At 41.6% G+C, this 17,515-nt stretch overlaps 1 protein-coding gene across 1 annotated transcript in view; it reads left to right on the top strand.

The window, feature by feature from the left end:
- The first annotated feature begins 723 nt into the window (after positions 1-723).
- Positions 724-17,515, top strand: part of LOC311146033 (EMILIN-1-A-like) — a 64,217-nt gene continuing 47,425 nt past the window's right edge. The window contains exon 1 of the mRNA XM_084182474.1: positions 724-1,355. Within this exon, the coding sequence (XP_084038600.1) occupies positions 1,207-1,355 (149 nt within the window). The 5' untranslated portion in view covers positions 724-1,206. The remainder of the gene's footprint in view (positions 1,356-17,515) is intronic.

Here is a 17,515-nt window from a genome sequence, read left to right on the forward strand (position 1 = left end):
ACTCCCCTCAAACCTAGTAGATGTCCCATCCCCCAACAGGTGACCACAGGAGCAGGGAGTTTGGGAGGTCTGAATGGAGAGGAGAGGAGGACACATCCTGGGGAAGAAATCTACAGAGATAAGAGTACAGAGGAAAGAACAAATCACTTATCACCCCATTTCCTCAAGAAGTCATCAAATTAACCCCCAAACATAAATGAATGTGTAATGATTTAGTTTAAACTAATGAATAGATAATGTGAATGATAATGAATAACGACTTTATGAATAAATGGATTTAGAGAATATAGGCTATTATTAATTTAATGGAGATATAGTCTATCAGCAATACTTTTGGAAGTCACTCAAATATTGCGTCATCTATGATGATGTAGGCCTACTGGGTTTATCTTTTTCAAACACACTCATCCGTTTGTCCCGGATCAGATAGAGGGGATTTTCCTAATAGCGATGCTGCGGTCAGATAAGCGTCAATGCGTGAGTGAGTTCCCCGAAGCAGCAAGTGGGTGTGTAAATACAGTATATGTTGTCATTCGGGTGTTTTTCCTAGACACTGGTCAGTTTTGAATTTCCGATTACCTCAATTTGGGGAGTTTAAGCTGGTCCTAGATCTGTGCATATGTGCTTGATAGGTAGCCTACAGGTGGGAGGGGTCAGAAAGCGCATGAAAGGAGGGAGGTAAAAGGAAGGGAGAAGGGGACTTGGGTAGGGGCAGAGCAGAGCAGTCATTCAGATTCTGTTGCGCTTGAAACGCAAGCCACCTTCCTCGCAGTTTTGCTTCGCAATAACTTCTTACTTACTGACTGAAAGCAAAACTTTTTATCGGAAACTGTAGCCCATTTGAACGTCTGGAAAATAACGGCAGGCTCATGGATGCGTCTGTAAGTGTCTTAGCGCATTTACTAAAATGATAAAGGGAATAGCAGCTGCTTTTGGACATATTTGAAGGGAATATAAGTGCTATCAATCAGGGGACTAATAATATCGATGTTGAAGTGAAGACAAGTTTGAGAGACCATCTCACATCCCGCTGTAGCCTAACTATGGGTCGATAGTATGGACTTATCCGATTCTGGAGAGGAAGAGTGCGTCACCGCTGATAGGAATTTACTTCCCCGCTATCCGTGTGGAATAAAAGTTCATTGACAAACGGGAGGATTCTGCCGCATCACTTAGAAGTTAGGTTTTGTTGTTTTTTGCGAAGGCATGGCGGGACCAGTTCTGTTTCTTGTGCTGTGGGTCTTGACGTGGTCCGGGGAGGTTCTGTGTGCGTCGTACCCGCAGCGGTATAATCTCTATTCGGGACAGACCCAGGCGCAGCCACAGAACGGCGCCCGGGCGGCGAGCAGACACAGGTAACACTCGCACGCACCCCCCCCCCACACACACACACACATTCCCTCACCACACTCACTCACTATCAACGCTCTCACTCTCATGTCAAAGGGTACAAAACATCTGGTAGGAGCTGATGCTGATGCGTTGAGTATTTAAAAGCTGAAAGGAGTAGCCTTGAAATGTGTGTCTCATTTGCAGTGCAGGTGGAACATGATAAAGGAATTTAGCGGTAAAGAAACTGAACTATTAGATGTTTTAAGACCAAAGTGCTTTTTAATTTTTCTCCCATGTAGTCTAAACTTTAAACATCAAAGACAGTCAGCTGGAGTCTCTCCCCCTCTCTCTCTCTTTCTCTCTCTCTGTGTGGCTGAGAGTGAGAGTACATTTAACACAGATGAGCAGTCCTTCTCTCATCCAAATGATCCATGAAAACAGCTTCTCTCCCCTCACTGAGGGAATCTGACAGGAGTCTATGGAGGAGTCACAGTGTCTAATAACCCCAGCGAAAATTAAACAGGCCTGGTGTTGTTATAGATGCTGAAATATAGCTATTGCTACAATGCTACAATAGATCTGTTTCAGTAACCTTCACAACTGTCTTCAGCTATATTGCTGGGCCTGGCTTCAGCTATATGGCTGGGCCTGGCTCTACAGTGGATGGACCTGGCTCCCACTTGGGAGCCAGGTCCACCCACTGTAGAGCCAGGCCCAGCCAATCAGAATGAGTTTTTCCCCACAAAAGGGCTTTATTACAGACAGCAATACTCCTCAGCACCTCCCCTCCCCCCGCTGACGATCCCACAGGTGAAGAAGCCAGATGTTGAGGTCCTGGGCTGGCGTGGTTACATGTGGTCTGCGGTTGCGAGACCGGTTGGATGTACTGCCAAATTTTCTAAAACAACATTGGAGGCAGCTTATGGTAGAGAAATTAACATTACATTATCTGGAAACAAATCTGGTGGACATTCCTGCAGTCAGCATGCCAATTGCACACTCCCTCAAAACTTGAGACATTTGTGGCATTGTGTTGCGTGACAAAATGACACATTTTAGAGTGGCCTTTTATTGTCCCCAGCACAAGGTGCACCTGTGTAATGATCATGCTGTTTAATCAGCTTCTTCATATGCCACACCTGTCAGGTGAATGGATTATCTTGACAAAGGATAAAATGCTCACTAACAGGGATGTAAACAAATTTGTGCACAACATTTGAGAGAAATAAGCTTTTTGTGCGTAAAGAACATTTCTGGGATCTTTTATTTCAGCTCATGAAACATGGGACCAGCACTTTACATGTTGCATTTATATTTTTGTTCAGCATAGATAGCACTATGGAACCCTGATGGAGACACAGATCCTGAAATCCGTTTTACCTCATTTCAACCAGCATGTCACCTGTGCAACTAGAGGTGAAAAAACTTTAGATCACCTTTACTCCACACACAGAGATGCATACAAAGCTCTCCCTCGCCCTCCATTTGGCAAATCTGACCATAACACTATCCCCCTGATTTCTGATTACAAGCAAGAACTCAAACAGGAAGTACCAGTAACGCGCTCAATACGGAAGTGGTCCGGTGAAGCGAATGCTAAGCTACAGGACTGTTTTGCTAGCACAGACTAGAATATGTTCCGGGATTATATGTGCCACATCAGTCACCGGCTTCATTAATAAGTGCATTGATGACGTCGTCCGCACAGTGACCGTATGTACGTATCCCAGTCAGAAGTCCTGCATTACAGGCAACATCCGCACTGAGCTAAAGGCTAGAGCTGCCACTTTCAAGGAGCTGGACACTAATCCGGACGCTTATAAGAAATCCCGCTACGCCCTCCGATGAACCATCAAACAGGCAAAGCGTCAATACAGGACCAAGACTGAATCCTACTACACCAGCTCTGATGCTCGTCGGATGTGGCAGGGCTTGCAAACTATCATGGATTGCAAAGGGAAACCCAGACGCGAGCTGTCCAGTGAAGCAAGCCTACCAGATGAGCTAAATACCTTCTATGCTCGCTTTGAGTAAAGCAACACTGAACCACGCGTGAGAGCACCAGCTGTTCCGTACATGTGTGGGATCACGCTCCCTATAGCCGATGTGAGTAAGACCTTTAAAAAGGTTAACATTCACAAGGCCGCAGGGCCAGACGGATTACCATGACACGTACTCAGACCATGCGCTGACCAGCTGGCAAGTGTCTTCACTGACATGTTCAACCTCTCCCTGATCCAGTCTGTAATACCTACATGTTTCAAGATCACCATAATCCCTGTGCCCAAGAACGCCAAGGTAACCTGTCTAAATGACTATCACCCCGTAGCACTCACATCTGTAGCCATGAAATGCTTTGAAAGGGTTGTCATGGCTCACATGAGTGCATACATTTCTATTATTATTTTATTTTGTTCTTTTCATACTGTCCCCCCGTGTGAATCGAACCCACAACCCTGGCTTTGCAAGCGCCGTGCTCTACCAACTGAGCTACACGGGTCATCCCAGACACCCTGGACCCACTCCAGTTCGCATACCGCCCCAACAGATCCACAGACGACGCAATCTCTATTGCGCTCCACACTGCCATTTCCCACCTGGACAAAAGGAACACCTACTTGAGAAAACAGCTCAGCGTTCAACACCATAGTGCCATCCAAGCTCATCACTAAGCTAAGGACCTTGGGATTAAACACCTTCCTCTGCAACTGGATCCTGGACTTCCTGACGGGCCGTCCCCAGGTGGTATGGGCAGGCAACAACTGCGATGCTGACCCTCAACACGCCCTTCAGGGGTGCGTGCTTAGTCCCCTCTTGTACTCCCTGTTCACCCACAACTGTGTGGTCGCGCACGACACCAACACCATCATTAAGGTTGCTGACGATACGTCGGTGGAAGGCCTGATCACCGACGACAATGAGACAGCCTGCAGGGAGAAGGTCAGAGACCTGGCAGTATGGTGCCAGGTCAACAACCTCTCCATCAACGTCAGCAAGACAAAGGAGCTGATCGTGAACTACAGGCAACGGAGGGCAGAGCACACCCCCATTCACATCGACGGGGCTGTAGTGGAGTGGGTCGATAGCTCCAAGTTCCTCGGTGTCATGGTCCAAACACACCAACACAGTCGTGAAGAGGGCACGACAACACCTCTTCCCCTTCAGGAGGCTGAAAATATTTGGCATTGGCCCCTAGATCCTCAAAAGTTTATAAAGCTGCAGAGGATCTTGACTGGCTGCATGATCGCTTGGTATGGCAACTGCTTGGCATCCGACTGCAAGGCGCTACAGAGGGTATGCGTACAGCCCAGTACATCACTGGGGCCGAGCTCCCTGCCATCCATGACCTATATACCAGGCTGTCAGAGGAAGGCCTTAAAAATGGTCAAAGACTCCAGCCACCCTAGTCATAGACTGTTCTCTCTGCTACCGCACGGCAAGCAGTACCAGAGCGCCAAGTCTGGGACCAAAAGTCGTAAGACTGCTGAACAGTTAATCGAATGGCTATCCAGGCTTTTTTTCCCACTGACATTCTTGCACTGGCTCTATGCACACTCACTGGACTCTAACCACACACTCACACATACTACACTGACACTCCAACACACACACACACAAAACATACACCCACATGCATATTGATGCCACATGTAGACACACATAGACACACTTTCCCACTCTTCACATACGCTGCTGCTACTATGTTTATTATCTATCCTGATTGCCAGTCACTTTTACCCCTACCTACATCAGTGGAGGCTCCTCAGAAGAGGAAGGGGAGGACCATTCTCCTCAGTGAATTTCATACAAATAACAATTTTAAAACATTTAAAAAGTTATCCTTTTTAGATAAAACTATACTAAATATATTCACGTCACCAAATAATTGATTAAAACACACTGTTTTGCAATGAAGGTCTACAGTAGCCTCAACAGCTCTATGTAGGGTAGCACCATGGTGTAGCCAGAGGACAGCTAGCTTCCGTCCTCCTCTTGGTACATTGACTTCAAAACAAAACCTAGGAGGCTCTTGGTTCTCACCCCCTTCCATAGACTTACACAGTAATTATGACAACTTCCGGAGGACATCCTCCAACCTATCAGAGCTCTTGCAGCATGAACTGACATGTTGTCCACCCAATCACAGGATCAGAGAAATAATCTAGTACTGAAAGCATAAACTACAGCTAGCACTGCAATGCATAAAATATGGTGAGTCGTTTAGTCAAAGAGAGAGAAAGACAATAGTTGAATTTTTTTTTACTAATTAATTTCTTCAAAAATGAAGGAGAAGCAAGAGAGGGAGAAAGATTTCGTATTTTCTTTCACTTTCAGTTTCACTTACTTAGCTAGCAAATGCAGCTAGCTAGTTTAGCCTACTCAAAACACCCTGCTCAAACAGAGGTATGCTATGTTAGCTAGCTGGCTATGACTATCCAACACAACACTGGAACTCTTCCAAATCAAGGTAAGTTTTTGGTTTTATTAATTTATTGCCACGAGGCCCGCCAGTGTAACTGCTAAACTGCTTAGTGACTATACACTGTAACGTTACTGCATGATTATAGCGGGTTTACTAATGCATTAGTTCTATTAGCTATGTTGACTAGGACTTTACTTTAGCTAATATGGTGACAACCATGTAGCCTGTGTGTAGCAGTTATGATATGTTTTGGCTTGGAAAGGTTTATTCACCCGGTCACATACAGCTGATGTGTTGTGCATTGAAGTCCACAAACAAAGGAAAAAGGTGAGAGGAGGAGAGCGCATAGATGTGAGAAGGAATACATCGTGGCTGCTATGAAAGTGAACTGTGTTTACACGTGATCAGGGATGTATTCATTCCGAAGATTCTGTTGAAAAACGTTTCTTAAACGGAAGTAAACGGAACGAAATGGGGATAAACATACGTGATTTTGTCCAATAGAAACTCTCGTTTGCAACTGTTGGACTAATGATTACACCCTAGATCAGCTAGATGCAGGCAAAAGTGTGCAAGGCGGGATTGAATGTGTCACTGTCTGCCCATGTGTCACTGTCTGTCACCTAACATTTTTCTCTCGGCCTGTGTGCACCTACGTTGTAAACTTCCCTTCTTAGGCTAGGTTGTAACAACCTCATGATGGGTATAGGGAAGATTAGGGTATCACATAGTAGCCTAAACCTATCGATGTTACATTGAACTGGGTGAATCGAATATGAATGACAGTGATCCAATATGCTGTAATAGAAATAAGGCCATGCTCATGAAAAAAAGAATTGTCCTCCCTCATCATAAACGGCACTGACCGCCACTGACCTACATGCACATATTAGCTCAATTACCTCAACTACCTCATACCCCGTTCCGTGTATATAGCCTCATTACTGTTATTTTATTGTGTTACTATTTTCTTTTTTTTTCTTCTTATTTGCTAATTCTAATTTTTTTTCTTACTTTTTAACTCTGCATTGTTGGGAAAGGGCTTGTTTCTACGGTAAAGTCTACCCCTGTTGTATTCAGCGCATGTGACAAATGCAATTTAAATTGAGATACAGAAGTTCAGGCCTTTGATCACAGCTTACCATAACTCTCCCATCTCTCACTGGAGTAGCACTGATGGCAACTGTTGAGCTTTGAGCTTCAGGTTTATAGCTGATGAAGGATGAGCTGCCTGGACACATAATGTAGACTGAAGAGGTGGACTCTTCTTCAACAATAAGAGTACTGTAACTTCCCACGCAAATCAGAGTGAGCTATGTACCTGATGTACCATATAGTTAATACACATTTAGTATGGGTTTGTGTGTTATTGTAGTGCTAGGGGTCCAAACATTCTTTCACAGATTTAGGGTTAGGGGTTAGGGAAAATAGGATTTTGGATGGGAATCAATTATTTGGTCCCCACAAGGATAGCAATACAAAACTCTGTGTGGGTGTGTGTTTCTATGTGTGTGTGTGTGTGTGTGCGCGCACGCGTGCGTGTGTAGTACTAGGGGCCGTATGTGTTGTAGGAGTATTTTTGTGTAGTATGGCCATGTGAGTGTGTTTTCATGCAGAGGGTGGGAGCAGGCAGTGAGACAAATGACTTTGGAATGATTATCTGGAAACATTAGTCTTTCTGCTTTCTACTCGTCAGTCTACCTATTGTATTAAAAACACATCTTTGTTGCATTATTCACACACTCAGAATTCGATGCTTCAACTTCAGTAGCATACCTCTCCTCTCCTAGTTGGGCGTGCGAGATCAAGTGCGCCTAGTATACTGTATGTGTGGTCTCATTGAAATAGAGTAGGCTGCCTATGCATGGCCGGAGAATCACGTGGCAGTTATCTTTCCAAGGAAATTAACTGCAACATGATTAGGCTATCTATGGTTTACTACAGTGCCTGTAAATAAATATTGATAATGGAAAGAAGTAGAAGGCTCTCAACCAACGTGAGTCGAGGTGCAATCAAAAATGTATATCATCATTGAAAAGGAAAAGTCGCAAAGTGCGCACAGGCTACCATGGTGAGCGTTGCGCCTCTTCATTTTCAATAAATATCTGCCTGCAAATCGTTCTCCTAAAAACGTAGCTCAAGAGAAAGTGCAAGTGTCCACTGTCATAATTCTTGCTGCTTCAAGTTCAGTAGCCATACGTGCAAGATCAGGTGCAAGTGTTTTCTCAATTAAATGTAGGCTTGGGCCTATGCATGGGCAGAGAAGCAAGGGGAAGTTATCTTTCCAAGGAAATGTACTTCCTAAATATAATTAGGCTATAGTTTAATACATTGCCTAGAAATAAATATTGATCACCCATATTTGTCTCCGTCTGAAAATCGTCCCACTCCTAAAAAGTAGGCAATAAAAATAGCTTAAGAGATAGTGCAAGTCTATCCAACTCTGCTCTCTTCAAACTATGTCTAGCATATTGGCTGATATAGCCCTGTAATATCGATAGCCTAATATAATGGGCCACGTGAGGATCTCTGGTAATTTAACCTATTTCTTAGGTTATTTGTGTACATTTTGATATTGACCATAAGGTGCAACATTTCTGGGACCATGGCTGGCAAATGAGCTGTGGGACTGCGGTTCGGGTCGGGACCAGTTCTTGTGGGAGTCGGAAAGAAAGCCAGCGGGTGCAGGTGGGTAGGGTTATAACAGATGTCAAAGGTATTCCACAAGAAGTGTGTGTGTGTGTGTGTGTGTGTGTGTGTGCTTTTAAAGGATATTTATTTATTCCGCTGTGCATGTTGTTTGTCTTATTATTATTAATTTTTTTAAATAAACTATACAAAACATACATACAAATGACAACATCATACAAACATCAACTACATCACACCTGACCACTAGCACACACCCCCATCTGAAACTGCACCATTTTTGTTTCTCTCCATAGCTCACCCACTTTCAATATTTATATAATAAATCATTAGATTTTTCCAATGTGTTAATGATGGCGGATTGATTGATTTCCACGTTTTTAGTATACCTTTTTTCAAGATGAGAGATTATAAGAAAATCGTCCAACCCATCGGGTATATCACTACCAGGTTATATACCATGTCTTAAAATATGCAGACAGACGGATTAAAAGTAAGTTTACATTGTAATACTTCTGACAGCCAAATTTCTAGCTCCACCCACAACGTCCAGTCTTTATAACATTCCCAGAAAGCATGGAATATTTAGTCATTATTAGTTTTACACTTAAGACATGACTCTGCCTTTGTGCTATAGAATTTGCTAATTTTGTATCTTGAATAATAAAATATATACATTTGTTTATATTGGATTAAGCGTACATTTTCGTTAACTGTAATTTCGTTAGTTACTCTCCAATTTTCCCTCCATCTTGTGCCAACATCAGTTATTTTTAAGCCCAATAGTTTATTTTATTTTTCCCAAGAAAAATAGATATGCTCTCTGCAAGGTTTTGTATACCTTACCTGTCATATGAACATCAATTTTTCTGTCTCATATAAGATTCCCTCAAGGTTACTCTGATATTTCAAATATTTCAAATCGAGATTTCGTAATATGTAACTTTTAAGTTGTATGTATTTGAAAATATCTACATTGTTCAGTCCAAAATTGCTTTTTAATTCTGTAATGGAAATAAATGTATTTCCTGTTACCAAGTCATTCACGGTTTCTATGCCTTTAGTTTTCCATGTGGACCAATTTATCTGTGAATTCTTAAAAGCTATCCAAGGATTGTTCCATAGAGTTGTGTTTTTAGGGCGTGATATTGGTTCTTATAGAATACGTTTAATTTTTTCCCATATTGTTATAGTGTTCTTAGCTATGAAGTTGTTAATGTTCTTAGCTTTATCCTTAGACAATGCTGGGGATGAGCATGCGCATCTTCAATATGTACCCATTGTTCCTCTTTAGTGCATTTAACTATATGTCTTAAGTAAAAGCCTTGGGTAGCGAGTTGATACAATTCCAAGTCTGGAAGGTTAAAACCACCCTCAGAGTTAGGAAGATGGAAAACTTTCCTTTGTATTTTCATATATAAAGTATGTTATGACTGAGTATACTTTTTTAAAGAATGTCTTCGTGGGATAATTGGTATTACCGAAAATACTTACATAAACGTTGGCAGCCATGCCATTCTAAAGAGGTTTATTCTACCTGTCAGATTTATGGGAAGATTATTCAATTGAATTACATCTGCTTTCATATTGTTGAGTAATGGGATAAAGTTATCTTTATATATTTGTTGTTTGTTGTCACTTATTAAGCATCCTAAGTATTTAATATTTTTTTTGTGGTCCACTTAAAGCATTGCTGTAGATCGTGAGTTATTCCTTTTCTTTTTCCTATTGCCATTATATAATTTTTTGGTCTTATGAATGACTGACTGGTCGTTGGCGTTTGACTCGTGATGCATATATCAAATATGCATTTTAAAGGAAATACACAAACCATGATCAAATTTATCAACGAATGCAGCAGTCAGATGTAACAAGGATTTTATGCTGAGTGCTTCTGAAATATGAATTTAGCAGGGCCCTCTGCTAAATTCTCATGTTCTGCTCCACCAAATTTTTTAGGTCTCAAGCTCTCTTCTCAACTGTGTGCATTCAACTCTTGCTGATGATATGGTGTAAGTCTTGGAACTTTCCCAGAGTGTATGATTTTCTGTCCACTTTACAAACTATAAACTGTAAATGTACACTTTACATTTCCCACGAACTGATGTGCCACAAGTGTTTTTCCAAAATATGAATCACATATTGCCAGCCATATCGAAACCTGGCAAGGGGAATTGGTGTGAAAAGGCAAGATGTTACCAATTCAACAGTTTAGACAGTTATTGGAGTTATTTGATCTCAGGCCAAGAGTTATAGTGGGACACACTATGCATAACAATAGTGTCTGTGTTTGGGTTGTGTGTTGTTATATGAGTTAATAACTGATTTACAGTGGGGGAAAAAAGTATTTAGTCAGCCACCAATTGTGCAAGTTCTCCCACTTAAAAGGATGAGAGAGGCCTGTAATTTTCATCATAGGTACACGTCAACTATGACAGACAAATTGAGAAAAGAAAATCCAGAAAATCACATTGTAGGATTTTTAATGAATTTATTTGCAAATTATGGTGGAAAATAAGTATTTGGTCACCTACAAACAAGCAAGATTTCTGGCTCTCACAGACCTGTAACTTCTTCTTTAAGACGCTCCTCTGTCCTCCACTCGTTACCTGTATTAATGGCACCTGTTTGAACTTGTTATCAGTATAAAAGACACCTGTCCACAACCTCAAACAGTCACACTCCAAACTCCACTATGGCCAAGACCAAAGAGCTGTCAAAGGACACCAGAAACAAAATTGTAGACCTGCACCAGGCTGGGAAGACTGAATCTGCAATAGGTAAGCAGCTTGGTTTGAAGAAATCAACTGTGGGAGCAATTATTAGGAAATGGAAGACATACAAGACCACTGATAATCTCCCTCGATCTGGGGCTCCACGCAAGATCTCACCCCGTGGGGTCAAAATGATCACAAGAACGGTGAGCAAAAATCCCAGAACCACACGTGGGGACCTAGTGAATGACCTGCAGAGAGCTGGGACCAAAGTAACAAAGCCTACCATCAGTAACACACTACGCCGCCAGGGACTCAAATCCTGCAGTGCAAGACGTGTCCCCCTGCTTAAGCCAGTACATGTCCAGGCCCGTCTGAACTTTGCTAGAGTGCATTTGGATGATCCAGAAGAGGATTGGGAGAATGTCATATGGTCAGATGAAACCAAAATAAAACTTTTTGGTAAAACCTCAACTCGTCGTGTTTGGAGGACAAAGAATGCTGAGTTGCATCCAAAGAACACCATACCTACTGTGAAGCATGGGGGTGGAAACATCATGCTTTGGGGCTGTTTTTCTGCAAAGGGACCAGGACGACTGATCTGTGTAAAGGAAAGAATGAATGGGGCCATGTATCGTGAGATTTTGAGTGAAAACCTCCTTCCATCAGCAAGGGCATTGAAGATGAAACGTGGCTGGGTCTTTCAGCATGACAATGATCCCAAACACACCTCCCGGGCAACGAAGGAGTGGCTTCGTAAGAAGCATTTCAAGGTCCTGGAGTGGCCTAGCCAGTCTCCAGATCTCAACCCCATAGAAAATCTTTGGAGGGAGTTGAAAGTCCGTGTTGCCCAGCGTCAGCCCCAAAACATCACTGCAACAGTGTGTGAAAACCTTGTGAAGACTTACAGAAAACGTTTGACCTGTGTCATTGCCAACAAAGGGTATATAACAAAGTATTGAGAAACTTTTGTTATTGACCAAAGACTTATTTTCCACCATAATTTGCAAATAAATTCATTAAAAATCCTACAATGTGATTTTCTGGATATTTTTTCCTCATTTTGTCTGTCATAGTTGACGTGTACCTATGATGAAAATTACAGGCCTCTCTAATCTTTTTAAGTGGGAGAACTTGCACAATTGGTGGCTGACTAAATACTTTTTTTCCCCCCACTGTATCATTCCCCTGGCTACATTCAGGTCCCTTTTCACAACATCAAAGCTGCTTAGCTAACACCTTTCAACACTGGCATTGATAAATGGTGCAATAAGGCAGTGTATTTCTCAGGCCTTTAAAGCGCAACTGACAGCATTTTAGCAACATGAAATCTTATTCAAAGCTGTTCATATACACCCCCAGGCACTTAGCTATGATCAAATATGTAAATACCATGGGAGTCGTCTTAAATTTGGGAACCTCATAATCCTATTGATCAAACAACCATGAAAAGGTTTAGATTCTTCTGATGAAAATGGTGGGGAAGAAACGGTGTCGTTGTCATTGAAGAAGTTGGCAGAGTTTTGAAATCAATGGAATACCCGGTGGAAGCAGAGAGATGATTGCGGAGAGAGTTCAAAAAGAGAACACAGATAGAAGGCTGTTTTATAAAACTTCTGTCTCCGGATTACATTTTCAAACTAAGGCAACCATGGCATCCATGACAGAGGGAGAAGCATTCATCCATGTATACGGGTAAGAGTCTAGCTACATTTTCAGATATTATACGTTTCTAATTTTGTCCGAAATTCGTTTTCATTGCAAGTTAAAGCGTACTGTTAGCTAGCTAGCTAGCTAACGTTAGCTGGCTGGCTCGCTAGCTAGCGTTGCGTGTATGATCTGTGTAGGAGCCCTAGAAAGAGGCCCAGTTTTTATTTTACGTGCCATTAGAGTTGGGATTATGGTACATTTTTTAGCTAGCTAGCTACATGTCTAAATAAAAGACTCTACTATGCAAGTGACCATTTCACTATACGGTTTACACGTTCTGTATCCTGTGCATGTGACAAATAAACTTAGATTTGATTTGATATAGTGTGTGCTTACCAGAGACGGTAATGTGAAGAACAACATGACCTGCACCAAAGTCAGATTAGGATATAGACCAAGGACTAGATAAAGTACATTTTTACCACTACTTTTTGCCATACTTTCACCACTTTTCGTATTGAAATCTTTGGTTGTTTACTACACTGTGAATCCTTAAAGAGATGGGTGGGGCTAAGGCTTAAGAGGGTGTGAACTATGTTGAATGGGTGTAGACAAAGAATAACTTTCCAGTAGTTGTACCAAAACATTCACAGGCCATTTTCTCAAAAGTGGTGTTACAAGTTCAAAGCAGAATTACTTTCTCATTGTTCCTCAACTGCAGTGTATGATATACCATTTTCTAGCTCGGTGTCTCTACTTTTATCCAATGTAAAAAACACAATTTCAAATGTTGCTACATAGGACCGAATCCAGGTGGTGGATCCCAAATAGATACACTAGCCCGGCGGTGTCAAACTCAATCAGTGCACGGGCCATATTTAAAAAACACAACTAATTTGCGGGCCAGACATAGCCTATTTGATTTGACGAAAAACTGCAACTGCGACCCAAACTGGCCATTGTTTTATTAGAAAAAAATATGGCATTTATAATGTCCACTTATGATGCTGTATATAGCATTTTAACATATTAAAACAAAAAACATGTTTTGTAGTGATAGGTTGTTGTAACATTTAAACATTTAAACATGTTTTTCATTTTTTTGCACTGCTTTGCTACTATGCTTGCAGATGTGCATAATATGCTGTGAATGCTGTGAATGCTGCGAATCAAAAACTATTTAATAACTACAAATAACAAAAATGTAGTGATAGGTTGTTGTAACATTTAAACTTTTAAACATGTTTTTCATTTTTTTGCACTGCTTGGATCACCGGTGCGGTTGAATGCAGCATTTCTGTATGGTGCACTCAAAATGTATTGTAGGTGAGTAGCCAGCCTACGCTAATGCTCAAATGTTGCTGTAATAGGCCTACATGTTTCTCCTTTGCATGGTGTTTTGTTTTAGTTGCCTATCTAGGACTGTGGCAAGTGTCTGTACACTTTCCCTCCGCTGCACGCTCTAAACCGGACACACGAAAGCAGCGTAATTGTAGTTGAATTCACTGTGTGCATCAGGCTGTAATTTCATAAAGTTCAACTGTTGACTCATTTATACTCGCTTGTGTGTCCTATTCGGCCCGCGGGTCTTGTGTTTGACACATGTGCGCTAGCCTATTAGCCATGTAATTACTGACTTGTGATCATTGCCCTTGCTAGTTTGATTGTATTGACATTCCCAGCCTTAGTTACATTCGTCCGTTTTTGTTCAAAATATTGAAACTGAAACAGTCCTTCCCGAATGGGTGGAGGCAGCAAACAATGTACCAGGCCAGCTGTGATTTAGAACCTGATAGCAAAAATGTTTGGACTACCAAGAAATGTTATGGTGAATTACATTAATCATGCATTGAACTTAATCTCAAGTGATATCTATTCTGCCAATAATGCCTTACTGTACGTCATGGAATTTTGAGTCAAATAGAACCTATTTTTAAAACCTCTTAAAAAGTTGGTTTTGAAGCATAAACTGGGAATTTGATATTTTTTACTGATATTATGATTGTCTGTTTGTTTCATATCTGCAAAGTAGTTAAAACGCTGTCAGTTCCACTTTTATTTCCTCTCTGTTTCGGGTTTTCTGAGTTCTCTTTGGAATGTGTTGTTCTCTGTCATGGAAGAGGCCTGTGTAATTCTGGAATTCCGGAAATTCTGGTCAGGCTCATTCAGATGATGTGGTTGGTGGACAGCTTATTTTCCCTGTGTGGGTATGTGTGTTTGTGTGTGTTTTTGCGTGCCTCCGTGCGAGGGACCTCACTGTCTTTGTCAGTGTGTATTGTTTTCAATACTGTTTGTGTGGCATTGTGTTAGTTTAGTGTGTATTGTACCCCTTTAAGTGTGTATTTAGACATTCAGGCCCTGATGGCAGGGGTGGGAGCTTCCTTTAGACCCATGTTTATTGCAGTCCATCAGTGTTAGTTTTATCCTCTTTATAGGCTTATATTCCTGTCTTTTAGGGTGTCTTTTAGTGCATATAATTAGTTATTCTCAGTTAGTTAGGTATCCATAGTGATAGCATTGTTTGATAACCTTGTCTTCCCCTTTTTATCCCATCTCTATTTCTCTTTAACCTGCTTCCTTCTCTTTCTCTTCTTCTACCTATGCCCCCCCCCCCCCTCCCTCTGTGGGACAGTGTTGTGTTTCCTCTGAGAGTAATTCTGCTGATTCTCACATTATTACAACCTCGAGGCCCCCAGGCATATTCTACATCCACAATTATGGTAATATAAAACATGCTGCTGCCTCTCATCTCACACAGGGATAAGGCAGGACAAAGCCTTCACATTCCTCTGTGGAGAACAAGCGTTTCGACCACCCACATAACTCTGACACACTCCTTACATGGGCTATTGAGGCAGTTATCCCCACAACATTAGGTCATTTATTTTGAAATTTCAACCAAAATCGCTCTCTCTCTTTCAGTTTCTCTGTCTATTAATCAATCAATCAATCAATCAATCTTTCAATCAATCTTTATTCTCTCTCTCTCTCTCTCTCTCTCTCTCTCTCTCTCTCTCTCTCTCTCTCTCTCTCTCTCTCTCTCTCTCTCTCTCTCTCTCTCTCTCTCTCTCTCTCTCTCTCTCTCTCTCTCTCTCTCTCTCTCTCTCTCTCTCTCTCTCATTTCAATTTAAGGGGCTTTATTGGCATGGGAAACATATGTTTACATCGCCAAAGCAAGTAAAATAGATAATAAAAAAAAGTGAAAAAAATAAAATAAAATTAACAGTGAACTTTACACTCACAAAAGTTCCAAAACAATAAAAACATTTCAAGTGTCATTATGTCTATATACCGTGTTGTAATGATGTGCAAATAGTTAAAGTACAAAAGGGAAAATAAATAAACATAAATATAGATATTGTATTTGCAATGGTGTTTGTTCTTCTCTGGTTGCCCCTTTCTTGTGGCAACAGGTCACATATCTTCCTGCTGTGATTGCACACTGTGGTATTTCATCCAGTAGATATGGGAGTTTATCAAAATTGGATTTGTTTTCCAATTATTTGTGGGTCTGTGTAATCTGAGGGAAATATGTGTCTCTAAAATGGTCATACATTTGGCAGGAAGTTAGGAAGTGCAGCTCAGTTTCCACCTCATTTTGTGGGCAGTGTTCACATAGCCTGTCTTCTCTTGAGAGCCAGGTCTGCCTTCGGCAGCCTTTCTCAATAGCAAGGCTATGCTCACTGAGTCTGTACATAGTCAAAGATTTCCTTAGTTTTGGGTCAGTCACATTGATCAAGTATTCTGCCACTGTGTACTCTCTGGTTAGGGCCAAATAACATTCTAGTTTGCTCAGTTTATTTGGAAATTCTTTCCAATGTGTCAAGTAATTATCTTTTTGCTTTCTCTTCATTTGGTTCGGTCTAATTGTGTTGCTGTCCCAGGGCTCTGTGGGGTCTTTGTGTTTGTGAACAGAGCCCCAGGACCAGCTTGCTTAGGGGACTCTTCTCCAGATCCATTTCTCTGTAGGTGATGACTTTGTTATGGAAGGTTTGGGAATCACTTCCTTTTAGGTGGTTATAGAATTTAACGGCTCTTTTCTGGATTTTGATAATTAGCGGGTATCGGCCTAATTCTGCTCTGCATGCATTATTTGGTGTTTTATGTTGTACGCTGAGGATATTTTTGCACAATTCTGCATGCAGAGTCTCAATTTGGTGTTTGTCCCATTTTGTGAATTATTGGTTGGTGAGCGGACCCCAGACCTCACAACCATAAAGAGCAATGGGTTCTATAACTGATTAAAGTATTTTTAGTATGTCGAATTCTATGTTCCTTTTGATGGCATAGAAGGCCCTTCTTGCCTCTCAGATCGTTCACAGCTTTGTGGAAGTTACCTGTGGCGCTGATGTTTAGGCCGAGGTATGTATCGTTTTTTGTGTGCTCTAGGGCAACAGTGTCTAGATGGAATTTTGCATTCTTGGTCCTGGCAACTGGACCTTTTTTGGAACACCATTATTTTTGTCTTACTGAGATTTACTGTCAGGGCCCAGGTCTGACATAATCTGTGCAGAAGATCTAGTTGCTGCTGTAGGCCCTCCTTGGTTGGGGACAGAAGCATCAGATCATCATCAAACAGTAGACATTTGACTTCAGATTCTAGTAGGGTGAGGCCAAGTGCGCTCTCTCTCTCTCTCTCTCCTCTCTCTCTCTCTCTCTCCTCATCTCTCTCTCTCTTCTCTCTCCTCTCTCATCTCTCTCCTCTCTCTCTCTCTCTCTCTCTCTCTCTCTCTCTCTCTCTCCTCTC

The sequence above is a fragment of the Coregonus lavaretus genome (assembly GCF_964263955.1).
Source record: "Coregonus lavaretus genome assembly, chromosome: 18".
NCBI lineage: Eukaryota > Metazoa > Chordata > Actinopteri > Salmoniformes > Salmonidae > Coregonus > Coregonus lavaretus.